Here is a 19,677-nt window from a genome sequence, read left to right as displayed (position 1 = left end):
ACAAACATGTACATTGTAAATTCTGTTTAATTATGCGGACAGAGGTGTAAACTACTTGAGTAATTTTACTTGATTACTTGAATTACTTGAATCATCAACGAACATCACGGACCACTCGGTGAGTAGCACAGTTTTGAAAATGAACGTTAAGTGTTGTTTTAATGACATGTTTGTGCATGGTCCTTGACCTTCATTCTGAAGCAGTCAAGAGACGCTTCTAAAAGAGTCAAAAAGTCAAGACACGACCCATTATCAAAATTTCAGTGTCCATCACTGTAGTTCATCCAAAACAAACCAGAAATAAGACTCAAAGTGTTAAATAGCGGAATTATCCTTTAACTATTATTTTGGGTCATTTTTACTTTACTTGAGTAGCCTACAATTAAAAATCAGTACTTTAACTTTTTTTTTAAGACAAAATGGATTTTCATGTGGTTTTTGGCCGTTCAGACGTTCTAAATGTGATTGGATTTCTATTGTATATGCACCAAAATCAAATTTGGACTGACAGTGTGAACAAGGTCTGATACACCTCTTACTGCATCGGCTGCCTGTGAGCGGCTTGATAGAGCTTGACATTTGAAGATCAGCTTTTGCTCAAGTTAAATTGAAGGTTTTATAACTTTAAATAGCATGTTGCATACTGAGATTAAAAGCTTAAAGAAGAATCTTTAATTTTCATTATTCATATTACTTTTTTAATACTCAAGTACAATTTTTATACTTTTTTACTTTTACTCAAGTATGATTCTGGCCAGATACTTTTACTTTAAATTGAGTACATTTACACTCAGTACTTGTACTTTCACTTGAGTAACATTTTTGAGTACTTTTTACACCTTATGCAGTACACTGTGGGTCGTAATATACAGCGATACCCACAATCCTTATAAAACAGTGCAATATGATAAATATTATTTTGATAGGAATGAGAAATTAAATAAAGTTCTTACTTTAAAATGTGTGTGTTTCTCTCCTGAATCTTCTGTTTCTCTGTCTCTGTGTTTATTAGTATGTTATTATATTTCAGCTGATCATCATTTTCATATAACAGTTCCTTGTTGGTACATTTTTTACACATACCCTTACTTTTGCATGTTTTTACTGTAATAATAAGCAACTCAAAAGAAAGAAATGAGGCGCCAGTTCATTCCCACTATTTGCATATTAACATGAGTGTCAGCCAATGTCAGTTATACAGGTTTATACATTTAAAATAATTACTCTATTCAATTCTTTAACTTGAACATTATAGCTTTAAAAAGTCAGTTGTTTCATTTCAGAGTCAATAATGCTGTATTCATTATATATTATGGTACTGGGTATAGAGAGTGTTAGTGAGGGTAGATGACGGTGTCAGGATCCTGCCAAAGAGTCTTGTTTTCTATTTATGTTTTGTCATGATGGCAGGGTTCTGGCAGTCCCATGTTCTATGTGAAGGCTCATGACCTTGTGTATCGAGTCATGTGCCTTCGGTGTGTTTCGTCTCTTGTCTCCGCCCCCTTGTTCTCCCAGTTCATTGTTTAATCATTCTCATCACCTGTCTTCCCTTGTTACCTTGTTTAGTTTCTTCCTATTTATATGCCCTTTTGTGTATTGTTCATTACACGTTTGTTTTGTATTGTTCATGTGAGATCCTGTCTAGTGTTTAAATCAAAGTCTTGTCAAGTTTAATGTTAAATTAGTCTTTTTTGTAAAACCTTGTTTAATGTTGTTTTCATTGTTTTGTATGTTAATAAAGTGTTCTTTGTTCACTGCCCAACATTGTCTGCGCTTGGGTTCTCTCCCGTAATTCGTAATATGTTAGAGTACTTCCCCTTCAGGCAAGGCGCAACCCAGACCTCAGCCAGCGTGAGGAGCAATGGAGGAGTAGGAGTAATCGCCGCGTGGCTACACCTTTTCTTGTGTAGTTGAAGCGTTTTATGCAGCATTTAGTGTAAATATGTTTATCTTTAATGGCCCCTGCCATGAAGAGCCATGTTTGTGGAAGGGGCATGATTTTGGGTGCATGAGCAAGGCATGCGGGCCGGCTTCACTTCTGTAGTCTCAGCCTCAGACGTCACGCCCACAAACTGCTGGCTGAACGTCTGATGTTTTTCGTACACTTTTCTGGAAACCCTGTGAGAATGTTAAAGTCGTCTTTGATTGGTTGGAAAAAAAACGGATTTCCAGGAGACGCGAGTGTCGCGATAAGTTTCAGTCCCTGGAAAACAAAGCTCTGACGTTCCATTGAGGAAGAGAATCAGTCGTGTTCACGTGGATAATAATGAGCAGTTATCATGATCAGCTAAACATTGGAGTCTCAAAAATATGCAAAGTTCGCGGCATCGACTCTCTAAAAGACGTCCAAGAGTTTTCTTTAAGGCAATTAGTGGAGTTTAAAAGTTTGGTTCTCCTGAATTGCTTGTATGTGTTAAAAAGTGGAGAGATACGCTTCAAACAGACGTTTAACAGGATCGTCTCATTGGTGTGGCTGTTGATGAAGTGCTCAACTTTGTCCTATGGTGAGTAATGTTGTTTATTTAGATACTATTTGGTTGCGGCTGGTTATTTCAATAACTGACTTTTTGCCAGACGTCTCGTTATTGTGGGGAGTCCGAAACGTGACGCTATATGAAACAAACTGTGATTGGTTGTTTGACATGTCGGTCAAACAGCTCGTGGGCGGGCTTTGTCCAGAAAAAGCAGCGAAAACACCAGACCTTCAGTATTGAAGGTCTGGCTACGCGAGACTATCACTTCTGTAACCGCCTCCGTTTTGCCGCTTTCCGCACGCTTTCTGCCGCTTTCTATTGACAATGAACTAAACATTCACGGCTGCTGCGTACCGTGTGAAATGCCCATAATTGGTGATGGCTGGCTAGGTTCTGGGTCAGGAGTATGGCTGGTGATGTCATCAACGGTGAAAGCCGTCCCCCCACAGGGGACAAGCACCCACTCCACAAATGCTACGAAACTCCCTCGAGGACCCTCCCCAGACAATTGCTCTCGGGTGGCAATGTTGAGGCCAGCACATATGAAAGTGAAAAGGCAGTAGTCCAGGAAGTGGCGAAACAGTGTTAAATCCAGAAAGTCTTTAACATTATCCTTGAGGGAGCGACCCACCTGCTCAAGGCACAGAAGTCTTACAGCAGGGAGGTCAATGAGTGAGGTTGACAAAGAAAAATAAACTAAACATCACAAAACTGAACACGGAAGATAAAAACCACACTGGTCGGTTCTTCTGTTAAGGTACTGCTATGGAAATAAGAGGAGGACGTTAGGTGACAATAAACATATAACTTTAATAATTGATGGCAGGTAAAAACACATGTACATCATACGAGAACCGACAATAGTGATGTTTGGTTCTTGAACAAATCGTTCTTTTGAGCCACACTGAAAAAATTTAAACTACTTTGTTGTTCATTTAAAGTGCATTTTCTACATCGGACTAAGTGAAAATCGTGGTTTCTGGTTTAAACCTGTTTTTTTTTTCAGTTTGTCCAGGACAAATAAAAAGCAATAATTTGATAGCAATAAAAAAGTGATATTTTTACTTTAGACCAAAAGTTTTCATGTCATGTGACCACATGACGTCACATCTTGTAACTCCATCCGCCATTAGCGATTCAAGTGTGAAGACGGTACGTGACAGAGAAAATCTCTTTTAGACAAGGTAAGCGTTCGGAATATGTTATTTTACCAAAATTAAGTGTTTTCATTCACATTTATAGTTAGTGGCAAGATAGACAATTAACTTGTGCTATTAAGGGTACTTTACAGTCAACTGTGTTAAAGTTGGTTAAACATTGACCGCAGTAGCTGTAACATTATATGACAACTTAATGGTAATGTTCGAATCAGTTCATTCTCATTTGAGCCTATTTTTGTATAGAGTCTATTGGCGCTTTCCATCGCATAGTACCCCACGGTTTAGTTCAGTTTGGGTCGGGTTTGGGTCGGGTCAGCTCACCTCACTTTGGTGTGGTTAGCTTTTCCATCGAGTTTGGTATCACTTCGCAGTGGGAGGTATTATAGGCGTATCGTTATTTGCGCTGCCTACTGCTGTGACATCATACAAGTGAGAGCGTCCTTGTACATTTCCATACATTTATTTATTTATCAGTCCGCCACAAAATTAAAATTGGCCACCACAAATAGATGTTTGCACACCGCGTTTATCACTAACGTAACCTCTATCTCTCTATTGGCCCTATTTTAACGATCTTGGCGCATTGTCTAAAGCGCACAGCGCAACGTCTACATGGGCATGTCTGATGCCGCTTTTGCTGATTTAACGACGGGAGAAATGGTTTGTGCGCCGAGCGCATGGTCGAAAAGGGTTGGTCCTATTTTTTAATGATTAATGGGAGTATTTTGGGCGTAACATGCAATAAACCAATGAGAGTCTCAGCTCTCATCCCCTTTAAAAGCCAGTTGTGCTGCCGCTATGTTTAATCCCTATTTAGATGACGGTGGGACTGATCCACACTTGTAAATATACTGGACTTGAGACTTTCACACACACACACACAACACGCACAATCACGGTATTACTCGTTGTTTGTCTTGTAAATCTTTTGTTATTGTATATATATATGTGTCTTTTGTATAATACACTTGGGCAAGTTAAAAGTTATTGGTGTCTGTGTAATTATATTCTATTATCATATTTAATGATTTAAAGGCGAGCATCTTCCGCTTTATTATATTTTGTACACTCTGTGACTTATAATAGTTGCAGAGTGTTACAATCTATCATCACTGAAAGGGGCAAATATAGTATTTATATGGTAGGATTCAATTCTTATGTTACCATATAAATTGAATTATTTACAACCTAAGGAATACACCTCTTAATCTTACTACAAAGTAACGCGTTACTGTAACTCTACTACTTTTAGCAGTAACGAGCATGTAACAAAGTTTTTTTTTTATCAAGTAACGCAATTACAATTACTGAAATTTAAATTAGTTTGTTACTCGCGTTACTCTATTTTGTAAAAAATAGACAAGACATATCTGACGTCGCAGGACCGTGGTTGGCGGCGTAATGAATCATTACACTTCATCATAGCTGACAGTGCATTTAGAATGAACATGAAAAATCTAAACGGGACAAAATACCTTTGTTTAAAAATTGTGCGCAAGTCATAATCCATCCGGTCCCATGTTTGTAAATTATCTTCACCAAGCAATCGCAGTATGACATCAACTTGCATTTGTAGTCCACAAAGGTAATAAATCTGAGAAATGTTCATATATTCTTAGATGTTTACATCGGCTTCATGGAAGAGAACGATCCGCGATTGTTGTTTCCACTTAAATATTCACACTGCGCTGTACACCCGTGTTAAAACTCCATAGTATGTGTGACTCGCTTTTAGTTTTAGTTTCAGTATCTCTGTATCCGAAAAAAACAATCCACTCGCTCTGTGTCCGTCTGACAAAACAATCCACTCGTTCTGTGTCCGTCTGACAAAACAATCCACTCGCTCTGTGTCCGTCCGACAAAACAATCCACTCGTTCTGTGTCCGTCTGACAAAACAATCCACTCGTTCTGTGTCCGTCTGACAAAACAATCCACTCGCTCTGTGTCCGTCCGACAAAACAATCCACGTAGCCTACTCCGTTTTCTGATTAAATATCTTCCTTTAATCCTGTGTATCATTTAAATCCAACACAAAACAAACAATATATGACCAAAGAGCGCAGTCCCAGTATCCAAGGTTTTAATCTAGTACTCCATTTATAATTTTTCCTGGTGCGCTGAAGGTCCTGCTGTTAAATACGCAACAGCTGCATTGTAAATGTGTGGCTGTGCGTGGCGGACTCATGCTATAGGTTAAACGTCTTCCTATGTTTGTTTTGCAATCATCAATGTCTGTCAAAAGGTTCTTTAATTAATTTGAAAAATATAAAAAGATGGAGAAGCCTAAATAAGCCCGAGGTCCGGCCCGCGTATCTGCTGTGACGTTAAAATTGGCCCGAAACCCGACCCGAAGGGCGTAAACAGGTCGGGCCCCGTCGGGCTGAAATGCAGGGCTCTAAAAAGTAGGCTAAAATTATTTAAACAAATTAAACAATATTATCAAGTAATAATTTTACAATCAGAACAGCACAGAAAATAACATTTATTAAGCAACTAAAAGTGCTTCTTTCTGCTCTTTTTTAAAGAGAATTCCTCGACTAAATCATCAAAATCAAGTTAAATCATATTTTGGCGGATTGTTTTACTTTTATTGTTTCACGAGATTCCCTGCCTATTTAGTCATAATAATTAACAGTAAACGAACTTGGCTTGCTGTTTTTGAAGGCAGCTCGACCTTAGGTCGGGTTCGAGTCCCAAGTTTAAATGAAGGAGGAGATGATGAGGAGAGATCCCAAAAGAATTGCGGCCGGGCGCGGAGGCACATACTCCCGTTTACGATATGATTTTAATGATGATTGACACAGGACTGTTTAGGTTCCTAAACCTACGTTAAAAGTGTACCCGTTAAAATATTATTACTGCAGTTAAAGAGTTTATTTTGATCATGGTTTGATCTGGATAATTCTGAAATTACTTTTCAGTCATTTGCGATGTTACAAGGTTGAACGTCTTCACGTATACATGATTTGCGAGGTACATTTGCAAATGATTCATAAATAATACCTCTGTATTTTAGAAGTACTGTATACTCAAACTCTAAAAACAGCAATGTGATTGCCGATGCGCTGAGAGAGAGAGAGAGAGAGAGAGAGAGAGAGAGAGAGACCGCGGCCTTGTACAAGAGTGTAAATGATCGATGTTATTTGAAGTCGGCTCTTAAAGGACAAAATATCCCATAAGCTATTACGTAGCTATTATAAAAAAAAATTTCAGAACATTCTTGCGACCCAGTTGTTGGGGGCCTCTGCTCTAGGTAGCACTTACGCATAATTACGTCAATCAAAATGTTTTTAAAAACTCAAAATACAATTGTCTCGGAGGCCCCCTAGTGTTCGGGGCCCTGGGCTGCAGCCTATGTTGCCCATTACGATAACGCGGCCTTGGCCTCACCTTCTGCACGCGCATCGCGCCTGTCAGCAGGACACAGCGGAGACGTTTCTAACTTATTAAAATAAATATGAAATCAGAAAAATGATTATTTATTTTAGAAATATAACATGTTGACACAATTGTCTCCAAATTTTTAAAGAGACACTACACAATTTTAACACATTATATATTTTTGTAAACATGCAGAATATTTGTCTAAATTGTCTAAATGATATACATAAATAAACTAAGTTTACATATTAAGATAATTTCTAACAAAAATATTCAAAGGTTGAATCTAAAGGAAAATAGGCTCCTACAGTATGTGATATATTAGAGTCTTATAAAACGGTTAGTTCCAGTCCTTGATTCTGATTGGTCAATAGGTGTGCTTTATTCACGATAAAACACTGCTATGACCGCTTCACCCAACGGTTCTATTTAATATTACTGCGCCCTTAGCAACACCCTTAGCAACACATAAACATATAATGAGACAAAGTCTGAGAACAGTTTGTTGTTTTTATTTGAGCTTTCATGTTATTGTTCGCAGTCAGGGACTATTTTTTCTAGCGGAAGGAATGCTTTTATTGATTTAACTTCATGAAAGTTGCACTAATATTTTTTTACTTTAATATTGTGTGGTAACCGTTTTATAAAAGCAATAAGGTACTCGAGGCAAGTGCTGTATCGTGAATAAGTAACGGCTGCCATTACTTATTCACGATACAGCACAGCCTCTCGTACCTTATTGCTTACTTACGTGTAAAATAGCCCATCCATATCATTTTACTGTTTGACTGTTCAGTACTGTTCATATTTACATTTAAAAAGCAGACATAAAAGTAACTTAAAAGTTACTTTTCTAAGTAACTAATTACTTTTGATATACAGTAACTGGTAGAGTAATTCAGTTACTTTTAAAGGAATAGTCTACTCATTTTCAATATTAAAATATGTTATTACCTTAACTAAGAATTGTTGATACATCCCTCTATCATCTGTGTGCGTGCACGTAAGCGCTGGAGTCCTCTGCGACGCTTCAATAGCATTTAGCTTAGCCCCATTCATTCAATGGTACCATTTAGAGATAAAGTTAAAAGTGACCAAACACATCAACATTTTTCCTATTTAAGACGAGTAGTTATACGAGCAAGTTTGATGGTACAAAATAAAACGTAGCGCTTTTCTGGGCGGATTTAGAAGAGGAGCTGCATTTTGTGGCGTGGTGGCACTTTTGGGAGTACTTCGACTCGGCGCAGTAACACCCTCCCTCTCCCATTATGAGAGTGAGAAGGGGAGCGAACTTTTCAGGCGAGTCGAAGTACTCCCAAGGGTGCTGTTGCGCCATAAAATGTAGTTCCTCTTTTGGATCCGCTTGGAGGGGCGCTACGTTTTGTTTTGTGCCACCAAACTTGCTCGTACAACTACTCGTCTTAAATAGGAAAAACGTTGATGTGTTTGGTCACTTCTAACTTTATCTCTAAATGGTACCATTGAATGAATGGGGCTAAGCTAAATGCTATTGAAGCGTCGCAGAGGACTCCAGCGCTTACGTGCACGCACACAGATGATAGAGGGATGTATCAACAATTCTTAGTTAAGGTAATAACATATTTTAATATTGAAAATGAGTAGACTATTCCTTTAAAAGAAGTAAGTAACTGTAACTAATTACTAATTTTCAGTAACTTGCCCAACACTGCCCATTAGTAATTATTCAAGTATTACCAAGCATTTAATGTGTCATCTCTATACTTACACACCTTCTGTGTTATTATTTATTGTGCCGCCCCCCATGGTCCTGTGAGGTTAGATCAGAAATGTCTTGTCTGCAAGTGTTCATTTATCACTAAATAGAGTAACGTGAGTAACCAACTCATTTAAATTTCACATTTCAATGTTTATTACCGCTAAAAGTAGTGGAATTACAGTAACAGAATTAATTGTAACGCGTTACTCCCATCACTGTTTTAACACAACTTGTGTTGTCCCTTTCATTTATTTTAACATGAATAACGCCTTAAATGGCATGACACACACAATGTATAAAAAATTAACACAACATTTTTTTGCAGTGTATTTACATATTAACATGAGTGTTGCTAGACATACAGTAAAGCTCAACTGGGGCACAGGATCCCCAATATTTTTTATATGATTTTTTAAGTCTGTCGTGTGCAAGAAGTGTGCAACACAATGAATTTCCTTTCCTTTGCTTAAACCACTTTTCCTACACTGCAACAGGGCCCCACAACTGTTATGAAGGACTCAGACAGAGAGATACAGACTTAATAAAGGTAAACAGCATGGCAGTATGATGAAAAAGCAATGTTTCAGCAGATATTGTATTACAGGTTCGGAGATCATGGACAGAATGGAGAGATGGTGAAGAGCACAAATCTCATGAAGGGAAGTAAACAAACTTCATACAGGAATAAAAAGAACAGAGTCCCATTAATATATTTATTTCCATAGCAGGAAAAACAAATACTATAAAATAAATGGGTACCATCAGCTGTGTGTTTATCCTCATTTTTCAAAACATATTTTGTGTTCAATGCCCTCTTAACCTATTTTGTATATTATAAGAAATGTTTTGCTTATGAAATGATACAGAAATATTATTAAATTATTTTGTTATAAAACTTATTATAAGCCAGTTTCTTTTCTGTCATCTGCATATAAAAGCTGTTATTAAGAATGAACATAGGTTTAGTTGTTGATGTTTTGCTTAAAGTCATCATATGATGATCAGTGTTTGCTTTAGTTGAACTTACAGTCTTTACTGTGGAAATGTTGGTTGTAGATGAGTTTATTAAGAGCTGATATTATCCATCATTTTACATTACAGATTACAGAATCAGAGTCAACTGAACAATTCTAAAGAGATTAAATCTAAACTCATTTGATTCACTTAAGATTCAGAAATAAATTTCCTTAAACTCTGATATGAGCTCATAATCTTTATTAATCACACATGAAACAGAACAGAAATGACATCTGAGTAAATATCATGAACTTTAACCCACTCCCAAAATATAACTAACACATTCATTTCATATAATTCAGTTATACAAAGAAACATAAGAAAAGATATTGTGTCACGGGATTAACATAGATTTTTTTGTATACATGAAATGATTCTGAACTAAGGCATAATGTTGTATTTAATCTGTCATATGTTTATAAATGAACCCTTCTGCTAAAGAACAAAACTAAATGAAAACCAGAAAATTAACAAAGAATAAAAAGCAGTGATAGGCACAAATTATTTAATAATTTTCTAAAGCAGATGAAGTTGAGTTTGTGAGATTCAGGAAGGCTGATCCAGCGATGATCTCCTCCAGACTGAACTGCTCCAGCTCTGTGTTCAGTGTTGCAGTTCATCAGTCTTGTTTCGTTCCCTGAAGCCCAATTCTGATAGCACACAACCTCTCCTCGTATCCAGATCCAGAGGTTCATTTGACAGTAATAGTGTAACCCCATCCACACAGCGTCAGTAGAGGCCTCACCAATCACGTCTGTCACCCAGCGCTGAATCTTCTCTGAATCAACTGAAACTAGATCCACATGATTCTCTCTGCAGTATCTCAGAGCTTCAGACCAGCTCAGATTCATCTGGATCAATATCAGATCATCTGAACACACAACAAACACAAACTACACATCAGATCAAAACAAACATACACCACAAACACTGAACTGAGAACATTTTAATCATGAAGAAACTTCTGTCATCAAACAAACATTGAGTTTTATTACTCACCTTCATGACACACAAAGGTCAGAGTGTAACTGCAAGGCATATTATTCCATTGTCCCTGCAGATTCAAATAAAACTCTGCACATTTTTCAATATTAGGATTATTTGGTTCAATAGGATGCCAGTATCTGAATCCAGATTCACTCTCATCTGACCACTCCCATGAGTCACTGAACAGAGCAATCCAGGCTTCTTTAATGTTTTTGTCATTCATGATCTTCTGAATCTGTTGATTCTCAGTCTGATTCCTCACACTGGTCAGATCAGTATGATGCTGTCTGCAGAAGATCTGAGCGTCTCTCCATGATACTGAAGAACCATCAATGATGAATCTTTTACTGCTCTCTGTTTAAGAAAATAAAGATTGTGTCATGATTTACTTTGACTCTTACTACACTTACAGTATAGATGTCAATCTACAGAGACTCTTTACTTAAACTCTTGAGTTACTGCAGTGTGTTTGTTTCTCTCTCTCTCTTTATTTGTTTATATGCAGTTGTAGTTACTTATTTTGAAGCTTTGCTTTTTTATCTAGATATGAGATCTGCGCTGTAAGATGAACAACTAGATAGCTCTGGTGCAGATCCTCTTTAGATGTTTTGTAATCATTGTTGGGCAAGTTACTTCCAAAGTGTAATACATTATATATTACAAATTACTGTCATTTGAAAGTAATTAGTTACATTACAATATTACTGACTCTGAACTGTAATGAGGTACACTACTTTTGCGTTACTTTTGAGTTACTTTCATCAAAATAAAAGAAGTATGACTAGGCATTATAAAATGTTAAAATGTAGTTTATTGCTGTTTATAAATCTAGAAGTTATGTGTTGGCCCTCGAGCTTTGAATAGGCACAGTGAAGACTTATGGCAAAATACAGTAAAAATCACTGTCAGAATCATAAACATAGACAAATGATCTGGTAAAAGTCTGGTAAATTATGGTACACATACCAAACACAATAGAGCTAGAGCCCACTATAATGCAACCTATAGACTAATAACATGGCAAGACACGCAACCTCTTTTCATTTCTATTCTTTAATTCACTTTTAATTCAGAGTCACAACACAAACCTGGAATGCACTTGGTTGACACAACTTATCAAAAAGTGCTATTGGAGGATTAGGTCTCAAGGAATACAGCTCATTTCAGTACAATATAAGGATTACATGTAGACTAACATATAAAACACAGACAAACAGAGGAACACTGCTTTTTGCCAAACAATGCATATAGGCTCCCATACAAAGGCTGGTAAAAACTTTAAACAGTGATGTTTAAATGTTCTATTTAGATAACCATGTTTAAGTCTACACTAATGTTATGTTGTAGTTTAGGTTGCTGTTTGTAATAAAACTGTAGACAGCAGAGATGGGACCAAGTCACACATGTGCAAGTCTCAAGTAAGTCTCAAGTCTTAACCTTCAAGTCTCAAGTAAGTCCCAAGTATTTTTTTTCTTGGGCAAGTCAAGTCAAGTCGAGTCACAGGCTATGTCAAGTCAAGTCAAGTCCTGTAGTAGGTCAAGTCAAGTCCAAGTCAAGTCACCTTATTATTGTAATTTTACCTGCAGAATCTGATCTTAATAAAGATAGAATATAAAGATGTAAAGAAATACTCGTGTTCAGTAAAATACATCATGGAATCAAACAAAATTGTAATCTCTTCCGTTTGCCCACCTACATTTGAAATAACGAACTTGAGCGCGCAAAAGACGCAATATGTGAACCGGTCCTAACATTGTAGAATCCAGTCATTTTTCTTTGTGTGTGTGTTCAGGTGGCAAACTTAGAAAAAGTAGCCAAGTATTGTTTCGCTCAGATCAAGGGAAGTATTTAAAAAAAAAATCACAATTATTTTGCCCACATTTGTCCCCAACACAAGTCACCTTATTATTGTAATTTTACCTGCAGAATCTGATCTTAATAAAGATAGAATATAAAGATGTAAAGAAATACTCGTGTTCAGTAAAATACATCATGGAATCAAACAAAATTGTAATCTTTTCCGTTTGCCCACCTACATTTGAAATAACGAACTTGAGCGCGCAAAAGACGCAATATGTGAACCGGTCCTAACATTGTAGAATCCAGTCATTTTTCTTTGTGTGTGTGTTCAGGTGGCAAACTTAGAAAAAGTAGCCAAGTATTGTTTCGCTCAGATCAAGGGAAGTATTTAAAAAAAAAAATCACAATTATTTTGCCCACATTTGTCCCCAACACAAGTCACCTTATTATTGTAATTTTACCTGCAGAATCTGATCTTAATAAAGATAGAATATAAAGATGTAAAGAAATACTCGTGTTCAGTAAAATACATCATGGAATCAAACAAAATTGTAATCTTTTCCGTTTGCCCACCTACATTTGAAATAACGAACTTGAGCGCGCAAAAGACGCAATATGTGAACCGGTCCTAACATTGTAGAATCCAGTCATTTTTCTTTGTGTGTGTGTTCAGGTGGCAAACTTAGAAAAAGTAGCCAAGTATTGTTTCGCTCAGATCAAGGGAAGTATTTTTAAAAAAAATCACAATTATTTTGCCCACATTTGTCCCCAACACAGTATGATGAGGGTTAATGGCTACTTTAGCTATTATTACATTAGCTAACTACCAACTAACCAGATATTAACAAATTGACAAGCACTTATTGGGCAGAATGGCTCTTCAAATGACGGACGAATTTGGAGGTTGCCGTCCGTGAATTTAATGTTGCATGTCTTGCAACGCACTGTTCGTCTTTTGCCATCTTGATGAAGCTGAAAGCGATGACCCTCGCTACCCCTCCGGCTGACATGTTGATATCTGTGGGCGTGGTGTGCGTAAGGTACAAGAGGGCATTACTGATGATAGTGTCGTGATTCAGTCATGGCAACGCCATTCTCAGCCTGCGCTCCAGCTGGGTCAACTTTATTTTTTTAAATAGTTTGTATATTTTATATTCAAACTGAAAACATGATGTGATTAACACTCAAGTCATTCAAGTCATCGTGTCTCAAGTCAATTCAAGTACCGAGTCTTTAACTTTCAAGTCCGAGTCAAGTTTTTTATTTTATTTTTTGTCAAGTCAAGTCACAAGTCACAAAAATAGCGACTCAAGTCGACTCGAGTCCAAGTCACCAAGTCACAAGTCCCCATGTCTGGTAGACAGTAATAGCCTAGCAATTATGTATATGGACTGTAACCATAGCAATGTTAGCTTACCTTGTCATTGCTGGTGTGATATGGATTTTACTGGCAACATTTGTAAAAGTCTTTTTTACTTCTGAGGTTCAAGCAGCACAGGAGAACGATAGAAACTTTCTGTTGCTTTTACTTAGTGCTCTCATTCACAGAATTATGCATGTGCGGCGCTACCGGACCTGATTGCGACCACTTTAGTCAATGCTTATACAGCCGTGGACTTCCCAGATTCGGCTCTTTAAGAAACGCGTCTATATTTAACGCGCACCGCGTCCAAATCGCATTTCAAATACAAAATTAAATACAAATGAACATGCTGCATACAGCACCTGGAAACAGACTTACGCTGCGTCCCAAACCGACTACTTAAATTCTATATAGTAGGCAAAGAGTACGAGAAGTAGTGCTTTTCGCCTACTATATAGTATGGAAGTATGCGGTTTGGGACGCAGCTATAACTATTTTACCCCCAGCTTTTTCCTGTCTGGATGCTGGTCGCGCGCATTGGTCAAAAATAAAAAAATTAAAAAACACAGTCTAATTTTGAAATGCATCGTTGTAGCGCACGTTACTTAGACTGTAACGAGTAAAATATTACCAAAATTGTATTAGTAATGCGTTATATTACTGCGTTACAGCAAAAACTAATATATTACTGTAATATATTATATTTTGTAATGCGTTACTCCCAACACTGTTTGTAATAAGTTGAGTTAATAAACTGACCTGAGTGTTTTTAGTTTGCTGTAGTTCAGGTGCGGAGCGAGGGGGTGGCTTCTGGGGCTCAAGCCCCAATTTTTTTGTATAAAGCCCCGAATCTTTTCAGATCTGTAAAATGAATTCATCCAGTACGCTAGGTGGCGGCATTCAGCTTTAAACTCTCCAGTCCCACACACTCCAGTGAAAACGAATGAGAGATTGTAGTTGATGAAGGCAAATGAATATTCTGAATCTCCCCACAGTAAACACATTTGGTTAACGCTTTAGATTACAGCCCGGAAAGTACTGGGTAAGTACAGCGAATTTACAGCGTATGTTTCTGTAATTATAGTTTACTTATAAAGTACATACGTGTAATTTTAATTCAAAAAAATCTATTTTATTTATATAGCGCTTTTCACAAGTGTTAATTGTTGTAAAGCAGCTTAACATGAGTAGATGTAAAGGAGAACACAGAGAATCAATAGATAATACAAGTAGTAGAATATAGCGGCTAAGGTTAAACCGTACAAGCAAGTGTATTAATAATGTTACATATACAGTAAATTGCTAAGTTAAGCCAAAGTTGGCTGACTCTCCCTGGGACGAAAAACCCCCTAGGAAAAAACCCGGTGGGAAAAACTCCTAGAAAGACAAAAACCCTTGGGAGAAATTAATATATGTATGTATATATAGATAGATAGATACGTTAGGGATAGGAAGCGGGTAAGCAGATTAAACTGGTTAAGCCGTTGGTCGTGCATCGGCTAGGCATCACGAACAATTTATAATATTTTGGGAACAAAGGGGTAACAAGTGCCAGATTAATTTACAGCCCGTAGAAGTTGTATTTACTCTTTTACTATGTGAAACAAGGGGGTAACAAGTGGGTTACAAGTGCCACTTTAATTTACAGTCCGCAGATGTTGTATTTACTCTGTAACTACGTGAAACAAGGGGCTAACAAGTGCCACTTTAATTTACAGCCCGCAGATGTTGTATTTACTCTGTAACTACGTGAAACAAGGGGGTAACAAGTGCCACTTTAATTTACAGCCCGCAGATGCTGTACTTACTCTGTTACTACGTAAAACAAGGGAGTAAAAATTTTTGACTTAGACTGTAACAACACAAAACAATGGTATATTTACACAGTAACTACAGAAAATACACTCATAGAAAGGATGTGTTAATTTTTTACACATCTTTGTGTGTTAAGTTTTTAACACATTATGTGTCATTTTGTGTTGATTTTGTGTTCAAATAAAACACAAGTTGTGTTAAAAGTAACACAAGTTGTGTTAAAAGTAACACAAAATGTGTTGTTTCGATAATAACACAGAGATAGGTGGATTCTGGGACAACGCATTTAGTGTGTCGTCCCAGAATCAACACTAATGTGTTGTTTTTAACACATTCGTTCTATGAGTGTAGGTCTAGTTTTGCTTGCTTTGTTTTCACCAGACCTGCAAACTTGTCGCTTTTCGGCAACAATCGCCGTTTTCTTGGTCAATTGGGTCATTCACGTGAATTGCGTAGAACCGGAGAGGTTTTTTTTTAGGTGGTGGGGGGGTCGGGAGGAGGCTCTTTATCTGAATGCCATGCGGGCTAGAATTGCCAAACATTATTGGATCATTCTTATAATTGACTTTTCTCTGGGCCAATCGGAATCTTAGCACTTCCTTCAGAATCTTGAAGACAGCGCAGTCCTTTGGATGAGAGACACACCTGGCTACCACGCGAGTCTGATGGACCCTTTTAACGTAAAGGAACCATCTTATTCAAGGTATCTCAACTTTTTTGGAGCAAAAACAACAACTATTTGTTTGCTTGATTTAAATTAGCGTTAGCTACCACTTATATTGTATTTTTAGGAACGAGTCAATGGCGAGTAATGCACAAACGTAGACCTTGCATAAAGTTTGCCTATGCTTCGAGCAAAATGACTAATGTTAGCTAACTTAGCAGGATGATTGTTAGCTAGGCTTATTGTTACCCGGGTGCTCTGCCCTGAGTTCCGAGATATACGACTACTACTTGAATTCTGAGCTAACGTTACCCTGAGTAACTTTATTACGGTGGCTGTGGTGCGCGCTTGCGCAGGCAGTCATTCGTGATGTGGGTAAATGTGACTGTTTACACAATATATGATGCAAGAGTAATGTTAAAGGAAAACCCACCGTTTTTCAATATTTTACTATGTTCTTACCTCAACTTAGACTAATTAATACATACCTATCTTTTTTCAATGCATGCACTTAATCTTTGTACATTGCGTTGTGAATGTGTTAGGATTTAGCCTTAGCCCCATTCATTCCTGGTGGCTGTATACCTGTAAACAGTAATTTTTAACAACATAGGGCTGTTTGGATAAAAAAAAACTGGCGAGCGTGTTGTCCTAGGCTAATACACCAACAGCAAATTTCTGTATAATAAAGGGCTACATTTTGCATCAAATTCTGTCAATGAAATCTTTACATTGTGTTGTAAGTTGAATTTACATTATGAACACTAGCACTTTGAGATTGTTTATTCAATGTAAGGAGCCCTACATAAAAAATGCATTATTATTATAATTATTGAACAGAAATGTATGTTGATATTGGCAATCAGGCAATGGTTCTGGGCACTTTGGTGGAGCACTCACTGCCATTCACAATGGCCCGTCATCGTCAACCTTGCACAGATGCCGGCTGAGGACAAAGTGGCTTTGTCGCACAAAGCTTTCGCGAACATCGGCAAAATATATATATATATTTTTTTTCATTTCTGTCTGTCTCTTGTTATTTTTTATTTCAGTGTCATGCTTCACAACACTTCCAGGCGTTTCTGTGATTTTTGTCAGTGCAAATAGTGAGAGAGGAAGGTGGAGAGAGATAACAGACATAGAGAGAGAGAGAGAGAGAGAGAGAGAGAGAGAGAGTATTGCTAGTGAAGTCAAAATTGTTGTTCTTTCTTATATATCTTTATAGTTACTGAATTAGCCTACAGCAAACATATTTTGCCTATTTTTGGATAAGAGAAGTTAAAGTGTCATTGTCAAAATTTGTTATGTTACAGTTTCAAAATGATAATACAGAGAACACTTAGATTTAAAAAATAGATTATAAACAGAGAAAAAAAAATCAGCAGGGGGGCCATGCTTTGGAACTCCTTGATATGGGCTAAGCCCCCAATGTCTACAATGTCTGGCTCTGCCCCTGCTGTAGTTCACAGCAGAGTGAATGTGTCAAACATAATCTCACATGATATTTGTGTTTCTGTGATGTTTATTATTGTTGTCTTGTAAAGTTTATATGATGATGTTTTATTAAGTGAAGGTTTGATGTTATTTTATGAAGCTGCACTCACCATTGTAGCAGATGAAACTCTTCTTCATATTACAGCTCTGATGATGCCATGATCCATCTCTCATATAAACACAATGATCTGAACCATTTGAGTCTCCATTAGACCAGTTTGTATATTTCACGGGATCGCCAATAGACCACTTCCATTTATAAACACTTGATTTATTCAGTCCAATCCAAACCTCAGTTTGACGGTTATTCACAATCTTCATCAGTTGATTCATGTCATTGATGTTGTTGACCGTGGCCAGATCTCTGTAGTTTTCTCTGCAGTATTTCTGAGCTTCAGTCCAGGTCATCATCATGTTTATGTGGTGATAGCGGCGCTGAATGCATTCAGATAATGAACAGAGAGCTATGAAAGAAAGAGTTTGAGTCAAATCTCATGAGATTATAAAACAAACAGAAAACCACAAACACAAACTCACCGATGAGAAGAACACTGAAATATAAAGTTTGAGACATTTCTGAAAAACAAACACATTGAAAACATCAGATGTTGATTTTATTCTGTTTGTTCCCTGCTGAAATAAACAGCATACCAGCAAGACCAGCATATGTTGTTTTTTGGTGCTGGTATGCTGGTGACCACCAGCTAGACCAGCATCAAACCAGCATAGACCAGCATAATTCCCATGCTGGTCCATGCTGGTTTGATGCTGTTTTTTCAGCAGGTTTACAATTCTGATCATCACAATACATTAATTCATTTAAATGTTTAAACTATTTTAATGTGTAGTAAATAAAGATGAGAATCTGATATTAAAGTTGTTAAATGTCATTGAAGCTAAAAGTTAACATCTCTTCAGTAACTCTTCATCAATTCTTTATAAAGTTTCATTAATAGTCATTAAACATTAATACACAGTCTGGAAACGCTTTGTATTACGACCCGCAATGTACTGCGTAATGACACAGAATTTACTAGGGGTGTAACAGTTCTTGATGCACCTTGTTTGATTTGATCTCGCATTTTTCATATAGTTTGGTGAAAAAAACAACACATAAAACCGCTAATGTATGGCTCTGAATAAGCTCTGCGTGTGTTTAGGTGAGAGTACCTGTCCAATCAACTCGAAGTATGCAAATCTGTTGCCAACCTCACAGTTCCCACAGTTTACAGTGTGTGTGGCGCGGACCGTTTACCGCGGCAAGCGAAGGAGAAAAGACACTAATAGAGGCACCACCAGCTTCATTTAAGTCTACAGCACCGATGCTCAAGAAAACTTAGACAAAACTGTAAAATTCGCTAGTGCCGTATACTCAACGCAATAGAGGGTTTTCACCTACGTCACGGTTTGGTCAGTTACCCAGATTGTCACGACTGGTTTGGTGGAAGAGAACCAAAGTGCAGACAAACGTAAATAAACTGAAGATTTATTTACAGCATAAAACACCCACGAGGGGGTAAAACGGGTAACATAAAGTGATGATACCAGTGACACCGAAGCTCCGAGGCGTGTGTCAAAAAAAAGAACCGATTTTCATTAAAGCTTTAGGTGTGTTCGACTTCATGCGGCGCTGCGCAGACCGATCGGCGGCTGACTTGAAGCAGTGCATTCTAGTTAGCATTTTTGTCCGACTTCAGCTCGCGCTGCAGGCACGTGATTGTGTCATATGGTTTTTAAGTACCGCGAGAGCGATTCGAGATCAGCCGCCTGAGTTAGCCAG

The 19,677-nt window shown here is 37.5% G+C and overlaps 1 protein-coding gene and 1 pseudogene across 1 annotated transcript; both read right to left on the bottom strand.

The window, feature by feature from the left end:
- Nucleotides 1-19,677, bottom strand: part of LOC129431932 (uncharacterized) — a 496,207-nt pseudogene that overhangs the window by 99,470 nt on the left and 377,060 nt on the right.
- On the bottom strand, nucleotides 10,242-18,471 carry LOC141365627 (C-type mannose receptor 2-like). Its single transcript, XM_073870150.1, has 4 exons — nucleotides 18,435-18,471; nucleotides 18,008-18,361; nucleotides 10,774-11,115; nucleotides 10,242-10,645 (listed from the first exon to the last, which is right to left on the bottom strand). The coding sequence occupies exons 1-4, from the start codon at nucleotides 18,469-18,471 to the stop codon at nucleotides 10,242-10,244; spliced, it is 1,137 nt and encodes a 378-aa protein (XP_073726251.1).

This window comes from Misgurnus anguillicaudatus, chromosome 1 (assembly GCF_027580225.2).
Source record: "Misgurnus anguillicaudatus chromosome 1, ASM2758022v2, whole genome shotgun sequence".
NCBI lineage: Eukaryota > Metazoa > Chordata > Actinopteri > Cypriniformes > Cobitidae > Misgurnus > Misgurnus anguillicaudatus.
The sequence above is the reverse complement of the archived record's forward strand: the minus strand, read 5'-3'. Positions and strand labels throughout refer to the sequence as shown.

Coding starts and splice junctions, on each gene's coding strand:
- LOC141365627 (XM_073870150.1), bottom strand. CDS start 18,471: ATGTCTCAAACTTTATATTTCAGTGTTCTTCTCATCG. Junction 11,116..18,007: donor GAGTTTCATCTGCTACAATG/GTGAGTGCAGCT, acceptor TTTCTTAAACAG/AGAGCAGTAAAAGATTCATC. Junction 10,646..10,773: donor GACCTTTGTGTGTCATGAAG/GTGAGTAATAAA, acceptor TTGTGTGTTCAG/ATGATCTGATATTGATCCAG.